Raw genomic sequence first — 9518 nt, 5'->3', positions numbered from 1 at the left:
GCCATTTCTAACCACTCCATCTGAAACCAAAGCAGGGCTTGTGCCCACACTACTAGCCCATGTTAGACAAGTGATGTCTTAACTTTCATATCTTTGGCCGAAGTTCAAGCCAACATGTTTTGCCTGCAGTTTGCAGGATGCTCACAGCACGCATGTGGCCAGTTCCTGTGGCTCGGTGGATTTTAGCAGCCCAGTCCTCAAAGTTCACAGGGGAGGAAATCACTGCATGGCACCCACTGCTGCATAACATGAGTTTTCCTTCTTCCCCCAGCTCCCAGTGAGCCAGTGTCACACCATCAACACCGTATAGTGACAGCATACACCAGCCATGGCCCTGGGGCACTGAACGGGACCATTTGGCGGCTGCCCTTACGCCCTGCAAAGAGAGGCCCAGGAAGCTCGGGAGCAACGCAATGCAACCCAGATCAGACCTTGTGCTTGGGGACACACTGGAGCAGGACTTGCTCAGGGTCCTTCTTCCTCTGCAGAGCGATGAAGTTCACCTGGTACATGCGCAGCCGCTCGTAGACTTTCTTGGCGATGCCTCCAATGTAGGTCTTGGTGGTGTACCACAGCCAGTACCTGGCAGACAAGGAATTAAGGAAAAGAAGGGATCCTGCCTAGGAAGAGAAGCCAGTGTCGCACCCATGAGACTGTGAAAAATGATGGGTAGGGACAAAGCGCTAAGCTAGGCCTGACTTGCAAAGGGAAGAAGGAACAGGGAGGATTAGTGGCATGATCCCTGGTTTAGAGTGAGGGAAAAGCAAGGCAGAGGAACATCCCATCTTTTCCTCAGGACTAATCCTGCACTTACCAGGAGAAGTGGGTGACTTCAAACACTGCATAAAGATGGGTGAATTCCAGCACCACCTGACTGGTAATGTCATCCCAGGTTTGGCCCTCCAGGTCACCATGGAGAAGATGCAGCCTTGACCGATCCAAATTTAGCCCTAAAGACAACAACAACCAAGAGATGCTATAGGCAATGGAAGCCTTTATTCATGGGTTTACAAACCCAGCCACAGGTTTGGGTGATTCACTTTTTAAAAGCACCAAATTAAGGCTCATGGCCTTCTCTTCAGCATCCATGACTGAACTTTGGTCAGATAAGAGCAGCAATAGAAGGATGAGGCTACCCCAGTGCTTCCAGGATATTCTGGCAGAATATGCAGACTTAAACTGATAGTGTGCTGATTTCCACCAACAGACTTATTAAATTCCCATCACCCCAACATCCAGGGTTATTAATTAAGTTCTATCTCTTTCTAAGTGTACATCCCACAGACTTTTCAATCCTGATGCATACATACATACATCCTGACATACAAATACCAGGTACTGTTACAATGAAGGCCAAGCCGAACCCACAAAGGTTTTACTTCTTCACAGGAAAGCCAGGAAAGGTCAAAGAAAATAGGAATTAGGAGGCCCAGGATACTCAGCAGGCAGAGAGGAATCCCTGGCAAGGCTGAAGCTGTTTATAGCAGCATTCAGAGTGGGAGCTGGCTTAGTGTAGGATTGTACACTTCTAAATGCAGTGGCTCAGCACCTGATTCATGAGCAAGGAAGAAAGAAGGCAGATCCTTGGAGGCAGCATCTTCATTTCCTGATTCAAGGCATTCCCAGTCATGAACCAAAGCCTTTTACAAAGTATCTCCTCAGTCAGCAGGACTGCCTCTCCAACCTGTCATACCAGCACTCTAAATACACATGCAGTTTGGTCGAGAAATCCATTTGCCCAAGCCATTCTCCCAGCTGGTGCTGCTGGTCTGCTGGACCTGACCGACGTTCAGCTCCCCTCACCCTGCACCACCACTCGCTCAGCAGACACACCTTGCTGTTTCTGCAGGAAAAGCAGCAAGCTTTGTTATTAACAGGAGAGGGAAACAAAATTCATAGCTTGCCATTCATGGTTTTCCACACAGGCATTTCTCTTTGCCAATTTTGGGAATAAACTGACCTGTGACCCCAGGCGGGAGAGGCAGTTGAATTCTCACTGGCCTGAGAAAATCCACCGGAGAGTCCTGGGAGAGGCAGAGCAGGGGACTGGCTCTGCACCCTGCAGCACCCGTGAGCTCCTCTATCTCTTCTGCAGAGACCGGCAGCACCTGGACATGGGAGACAGCAGGGTGAGCGAAGCAGCCAGGCACCCAAATTCACTCGGTTCCTCCAGCACCCAGCAGGCAAATACTGCTCGTGGCTCAGGGCCAGTGAGGAATGGAAGCACAGTGAACTTTGGCCGAAGTCTGCTCTAATACTGGTGTCAACCTGGCAAGTTGGGACAGCCCAAGGTATTGCAATAGCACTTAGCACTATCTAGCAACTCTACAGAACAATTAATTGTAATGGGGCGGCTTTAGAATTAGAGCTACATAAATAACTCCCCCCCCCCCAACCTCACTCACTGAGCTGTTCTGCCAGGCGCAGTGTGTTTTGCAAGGGAACAAGAGGCAAAATCTCCTTGTGTTCCCTTCCCAGCAGCTACCTGCTGGTCTGCCGGAGGGAGAACGGGCAGAGCTGTGAGGAGATCCCTCTCCCACACCGGGCAGCGTGGAGCACAGCCTGTTTTGCAGGCAGGGGAGCTAGGACAGAAGGTGAGCTGAGATGCACCAGCCTGTGAGGCATCCACGTCAGACACGAATTACCCCAGGGTGGACATCTCCCCTCTGGCTCCCCTCCTTGGCATGGGACAACTGCTGCACGAGGGCTTACCAAAGGTTGTTTTTTAAAGTGTGCAAACCTGCAGTTTGACACTGCGAGTCTCTTCAGTGACGCCAGGAGGAAAGGTCACTTTGATGTTTGGATCCACACTGGAAAAGAGCAATGTCCCCTCTGTTGGCACTTGGCATTCATTTTGCACAAGTCGAGACACAACGAGGAACCAAGAGAAGTGAAGGACGCTACAGTGAGCCACAGGCTTCTGTAAGAGAAGACAGAGAAGAAGAGAAAACATACAGACACATAACATAACACAACAGAGGCAGGAAAGTAAGTGCCAGTAAGAGCCAAGCAGATGAAAACACTAGAACAGGAATGAAGCACGGCAGTCTGCAACTCATCGCTTTCATGAGACGCACCTCCATGAGAGAGGAAACCTGGAGCTGAAACCCACTGCATTTTATAGCAGCTGGTCAAAACACAGCTCGTGAGATGTTTCAAATGGGCTCACTCTTGTCTGGGCAAAACCAAAGATGGGAACAGGAAGGATGCGTGTCACTTGTCATTGCAATCTCCTTACCTTTGATTTTCTCTTCCGCTCCACTCGGGTTCTCAGATCACTCCAGCTCTGCCCACTAAAGGTCCAAACCACTACCTCCCGCTGGCGAAGGGTTTGAGGGGAGGCATACGGCATCCAGATCTGCACCTCCTGGCAAAAAAGCAATCCTGTGAGACACCAATAGAAAGGATAAAACCAAGCCCAGCTCTGCTACCTGTCTCCCTGTGCTGACAAGAAGGGGGACGGTGAAGCATGGCCTGTATGGAGAGAGTGGAGGAAGAGACAGGAGCCTGCTCTGTCCTCCACCCTCCAGGGAGGTGACAGGAGATGTCAGGTCTGCTGTGTGGTGTGATAGGAGGAAAAGTTCAGCAGCTTGTGGGCAGAAAGGACAAAGCAACTTTTGCAGTGAGTTGCTGTCAGCCATGATGGGGCTGGGGGTGTCAGTACTCCCCAGCTGGAATGGAAACCACACAATCAGACTGTGAATGAACCATTCTCCTTGCAGGCTAAGGCAAAGTGCTGGAACAGCACTTATCCTCTGGCACAGGAGGAGGGTTGTGGGTGAGAAAGGTTACAGCTCAGCTCAAGCAGCAGTGGGGAAGGCAAAGGAGCCCGACCAGCACCGTGCCAGAGGAGCTGGCTGTGCCCTTTCTGAGCCTTTGCCATGGGGCTTCTTTGAAAGGCAGGTACTTAAAAGCTGCAGTGGTGGGGCAGCTGTCTCAAAAATTCCAAAAGACTCTCTCAGAAGACTCTGCTGAGCTACTGCAGAGGCAGATTGATCAGGAGGCGGCCTGGACGTGTCCTCACCTGCTTGAATTTGACCCCATGAGGCTGCAGCTCCAGGACTCTGCTTAGCAGGACGTCATGGTGTCTCAGCTTTACCCACTGAGGGTTTGGTGCAAGGATTCGGAAGTCGATCCGCAGAGGGTCAGAGGTAGCCCCCGGTGGAAAGTAGAAATGGATGCCACAAGCCAGGACCACTTTGCAGCCTTCAGAAGTGACAGTAAAGCTTCCAGAAGAAAGGCATGAATGTATGACACTGTGAAATGACTTCAGCCCTTCAAAAATCAATAGAAGAATCTCCTGCCTTGTGTTTGACCAGCCTACTGAGGCCATAAGCTCCTGTACACACGTGAAATACCCACCATGCAATCTGTCTGGGACCTTGTTACACCACTGTAATATAAATTCTTAATAACAGAGGCTTACCTGTCCTCTCCTGATGCAAGGAAGAGTCTTCGTAGCCCTCCAGCATGGGATTCATCTGTGGCAATAAGAAGGTTTAGGAAGGAGGAGGAGACAGAGGTTACTTAAATCAGGGCAGACAAGAAGGGCTGAATTTGCACTTCAATTTTGGCTTAATCCTAATCTGCCAGAAGTCGCTAATGAAACCCTGCTCACATTGCAGTGGGCTTCAGATCAAGCAGCAGTAGGAGGATGGGAAGAGGCCTAGGGGTCCCAAGACGCACTGGAAATTCTGATGCTCCGCCAGGAAAACTCAGAAGCAAGGGGAATTAGAACATATTTCAGTCTACCACCCCTGCAGCTCTCAGGGCCATGTTTGATTGCCTGGGTCCGCCCCTAGGAATCAGCGCTCGCCCTTGTGAATGCGAGCACCACTGGGAAATCCTGCTCAGATTCCTGCTTATCCATCACCTTCATCTTGGACAAAGAGGCTTCTCTGCAGCCTGGGAACCACAGTAAAGATGGAGGCAACTGCTCAGCAGAATGACTTCTTATTGTTCTCTGTGCTTCTAGCATAAGCCACCCCACCCCTAGGGCCATGCAGCCAGTCCAAAAACTCGTGCTCACCACTGCTAAAAAGGCTGGACCCCCTTAGGGGCCTCTCCTCATCTGTTTCCTGTGAATCCCATTTTCACTTCCACTCTAAAACCTTTACTAGCAAGCCCAATTCCAGCGACCACTGAGCCCTTCAGACTAGACTTGTGCCGCTAAAACAGAACTAGTACTGTCTGTATCCTTACAACCTAAAAATTATTCCAGACAAATAAATACTGATCTGCTTCCCCCCTGCTTGTCTTCTCTAATCCAAACCCATCCCCACCATGCTGGGCTGAGTGAGGGAACAGCTGGGCAGAGCCCACAGCTGCATAAGCCTTGCAATTACCAGCCTGCGGGGATGGCTCCGGTTCTCCTAAGGGATTGCCTCTGAGGTGCACAAAAGGCGAGGTCTGGATTTCGGGGGGGACCACGCGGAGGTGATTGTTCTGCAGATCAAGTCTGGACAAGTTGGGCAGGCTGGCAAGCGAGGCAGGGACTGTCACCAGGAGATTGCTGTGGAGATGCAGCCGCCGCAGAGACTTCAGATTGGCTGTAGGTTAGAACAAGAAGTGACCCCCCAACCGTGGTGTTAATTGCATTGCACACCAGCTCCAGCCATCCCCCTCGCCCCCTGCCGCTCTCCTCGTCACATGTGCACACACACACAATAAGAGAAAAGCACAAGATCCCAGCAGCTCTCTAGCTCACAAAATCAAGGGGTCCAGGGATTAGCCGAAAGGCAACACAGCCTCCTCTGGCCTCGGTCTTTCAGCACCCGGCTCTGATGACGGATGTAAGATGCTTATGTAACACCATCGATGACAGCCTCGGGCACAACGTCATACAGGACCCAAGAGCCAGGAAGCTGGGCAGCAGAAGTCAGAACCCAGTTTTGTGGACTGGTCCACTCTGGACAGCGCGATTTCAAGCCCAGGTTTGCACCCCATTAAACCCCAGCTCTTCTGTTTGCAGTCCTGGGTGCTCCCCCAAAGCAGCCAGGCCAGCTCCTCGGCTATTGTAGATTGTATTGAAATCTTAGCGGTCTTGCTGAACCACAGAAGAAGAAAGTGTGGTCCAGAGAGCCATGAATGCTCAAAGGAACTGATTGAACCAATGATGTTTCATCTGGATATCCCTTCCATTTGGCTTCAATGAACAGTCAGTTTGTGCTAATAGCTCTGGGGACAGACCAAGGGTCTCAGGGGTCCTAGACTGTACCAAAAGCTCAGCAAGCCCATGTCCCTCCTTTCCCCTAGAAAATACTTACCTAAGGAGTCTGGGATGCTCAATAAGCGATTCCCAGAGAGATCCATCTCTGTGCAGCTGTGCAGTTTCCCAATTTCTTCAGGGAGGAATTCCAAAGCATTTTCCGAGAGATCCAAGTCCTGCAGCACCACCAGCTCCCCAATGCTCTGAGGTAAGTCTTTCAGATGATTTTTCATAGCAGAGAAGAAAGTCAGCTTGCTCAGAGAGCCGAAGTCCTCAGGGAGTGCCACCAGGCTGTTGTGGCTCACCAGGAGCACACGGAGGCTGGGGAGGTGGAGGATGCAGCTGGGCAAGGTGGAGAGGCTATTGAAGCTCAGATCCAGGTGGGTGAGACGCCTCAGGTTCCCAATGTCTGGTGGCAGGTGTGTCAAGGAGCCGCACTGACACGAACCAAACTCATCTCTTGCATGGCCACCTGGGTGTGGAGGGAAGGGGAGGAAGAGGTCAGTATGCTGCATGGATACATCACCAGCTTCACGTGAGACTCCTTAGCACAGCGGCCCAGAATACGGGGAGTTACTGATCACAATGAGCAGCACCGATTACCAAGTACTCATAGAGAAGGTCATTTTCTGCTCCTTGCCTCAGTTTCCTGATCACGGAAAGGGATATAATGGTGAAGACCTGTTATGAAATCAAGAGATGCCACAGTGCACCAATAGATCTCTGCTAAACCCACCTGGAACGGAAGCTCAGAAAGAGCCAGGTCACTCCACACATCTACCAGCTCTCAGCAGGGTGGCCCGTACCCCTCTGAACCTCCCATTCCCCTTCCCCACCTCTCCCCCAGCAGCACCAGTGGCCAACACATGACACTTTATGGACTCAAGAGACATTCCTCGAGCTGCAGGCTTTGCCCATGCTGTTGAGGGACAAACAGCCCTGAGGACTGAGATCTGCCCTTGCAAGACTGAGGGGCAGATGTGAGGAAAGGAGGGAAAATGTGTTTTTAAAAAAAGCAGGTAATTCAGTATTGTGTAGGCCAGACAGCGCAGAGAGGGAAGGATGCAAGTCCCCCACACCAGCTTGTGACACTCAAACTGGAGAAGGGCTGCACCCACAGAAAATAAGTCCAGCAAACAAAAGGAAACGTTCAAAACTCTCCATTTCTTCATCGATTCGTACTCTCCCTCCACTGTTGTCTATTTGTGCACACATACAGCAGAGGGCACCAAACATTTTTTATGCTGCGTAACGGTAAAAAATGAGAACAATCTACCTAACAGACACCTTGCACTTTGCACATCTGAAAATCTTAGCGAACTGTTTTATTGCATTTCAGGATGTTCAGGGTGCACGTATATCGCACAAAACAAGCCTGATAAAAGGTATAGCCGTTATCCTCACCTTACTAAAGGATGAAAAGACAAATGAAATTATCCACATGAGAAATCTGTGGCAGATATAGAAACAAAACTCGATCTTCTCAGTTTTCAGCTAGAACCCTGAATTCTGGCCACAAACTCCCCCTTTTTTTCTCTCACTACTTTTTAAAATTCCACCTCCCAAAGAGCAAATAATTCGTTCTGATACAGAAATTACACCATTTGTATTGAGATCCTCCTACAATAAAGAGATGAGAATGTCAATAAATGATCTAATATTTAGAGGTCTAACAGTTACTACAGCTTGCCAAATTATATGCATGCCCTGAGTCATGATAAAATGTTGAGCCACCTCTTCTGGTCTGTCTTGAATTCTGCTAAACCTACAGACACTGACACTAAGCAAGGATTAAGCTAGGATGGATTCAGATGGAAACACAGCAAAGACAGCTCATTACACTCCCAAAATGAAAGAGGGGCTGAACATTTACCAAATAACCCCAGCACCTTTCAGTCCCCCTCTCCTTGCATGAGTCTGCAAAAAATGCTCTTCTTCTAGAGAATGGGTAAAGAAAATGTTGAAGCATCAAGCCAGACAGACTCCAAAAACCAGTCCCCAGGCAGCTGTAGAAGCAGATGAAGGCAATAGGAGTCTAGAAGCAAGGCTAAGAGCCGAAGCTGTAGTAAGGGGCAATAGAATAAAACCATTCCAAGGGCAAAGAAGTGGAAAGAAGGACTTAAAAAAAAAAAAAAAAAAAAAGCTGAGCCTAGAAAAGTTGGATGGTGACAGGAATTTACCTTTGAGCACCAGGGATTTTAGGTGCTTCAGATGAGGAAGGATGCCCAGCGTGGTGCCAAGGAGGTGATTGTTGCTGCTGAGCCTGAGGAACTCTACCTGGACCACCTCTCCCTGTCGCGCCTCAAACAGCTGGAGGAACCGGTGGCAGCCATCAGGATAAACATCCAGGTTCAGCCTGTTGTCTGCAAGGCAGGAGCCACCAAGCAGAGGAGCCCCCAAAGCTCCCTCCCCGCACTCGTCCCTGAGCCCCAGCAGCTCTGCCATCTTCTGCGTCTTGTCCACGGGGTCCGGACATGCTCTGACTTGCCAGGCAGGCAGGCACTTGGCGGCACCACGAGACAGCTGGGACACGGAGGAGGAGGAAAGATGGCTCTGCAAGAGAACACAAGTGCACGATGAAGGCCACCTGCCCCAGCCCAGAGTGGCTGAAAACAGTTTATAATTGCAGCAAGAGGGCAGGAGGGATTACATGCACGTTACTGAAAGCTTTGTGGGCAGAGAGCACAGAAGCTCAAGGTGATGGATGCCACAGAGGCTTCTCCTCCTAGGGAAAACCTGAGTTTTCCCAGCTGACATCTCTGCAGGGAATGGAGCAATTACTCACCATCAGAATAAATAGCAATATTAACTTTAAAAGATATAAATGTAACTGCCTATGCCCTGTGCAGATTTCGAAGTGCCTTGGTGGGATGCTTTACAAGTGGAGAGGGAAACCAGGGCAGGGAGAGCTGAGCCAGGAGCAGAGCCGAGAGGCTGCTCACAGGCTGCGACAGCTCCTCATCGAACCTGTTTGTGAAACTGGTGCCAACAGGATAAAAGTGAGCAGGGATGAAAATGGGCAAAGGGCAGCAGAGTAAACACGGCAGGGCCAGGCAGGGGGTTAGGAAAGGCATGTCCGTGGCACAGGAGCATCAGACTGTGCAGTGGGGCTGGGGCTCTTGCAGATTTGCCTCCACAGGGTGGGATGCTGTGACACAGCAAACTGGGCATGAAGCCATGGACAGCTAGTTACCAGCTAGTTAGTGCTTGTTTCCTCCCCTCACACCATCCTGCATGGATAAAGTGGAAAAGTAGATATCACATAGTGCATGCTAAGAAGGATTTAAACCTAAAAGAGCAGAGGTATAAC

The 9518-nt window shown here is 50.2% G+C and overlaps 1 protein-coding gene across 1 annotated transcript in view; it reads right to left on the bottom strand.

Moving 5' to 3' along the window:
* Positions 1-8653, bottom strand: part of PIDD1 (p53-induced death domain protein 1) — a 13927-nt gene extending 5274 nt beyond the window's left edge. Inside the window, exons 1-10 of the mRNA XM_010084415.1 lie at positions 8389-8653; positions 6267-6680; positions 5346-5549; positions 4427-4481; positions 4025-4226; positions 3239-3367; positions 2741-2920; positions 1961-2108; positions 815-950; positions 432-582 (exon numbers count right to left, since the gene is read on the bottom strand). Coding sequence (XP_010082717.1) covers positions 432-582; positions 815-950; positions 1961-2108; positions 2741-2920; positions 3239-3367; positions 4025-4226; positions 4427-4481; positions 5346-5549; positions 6267-6680; positions 8389-8653 — 1884 coding nt within the window. The remainder of the gene's footprint in view (positions 1-431; positions 583-814; positions 951-1960; positions 2109-2740; positions 2921-3238; positions 3368-4024; positions 4227-4426; positions 4482-5345; positions 5550-6266; positions 6681-8388) is intronic.
* Positions 8654-9518: the final 865 nt, after the last annotated feature.

The sequence above is a fragment of the Pterocles gutturalis genome, unplaced genomic scaffold (genome assembly GCF_000699245.1).
Source record: "Pterocles gutturalis isolate BGI_N339 unplaced genomic scaffold, ASM69924v1 scaffold48140, whole genome shotgun sequence".
Lineage (NCBI taxonomy): Eukaryota > Metazoa > Chordata > Aves > Pterocliformes > Pteroclidae > Pterocles > Pterocles gutturalis.
This window is presented reverse-complemented; position numbering and strand designations above follow the sequence as displayed.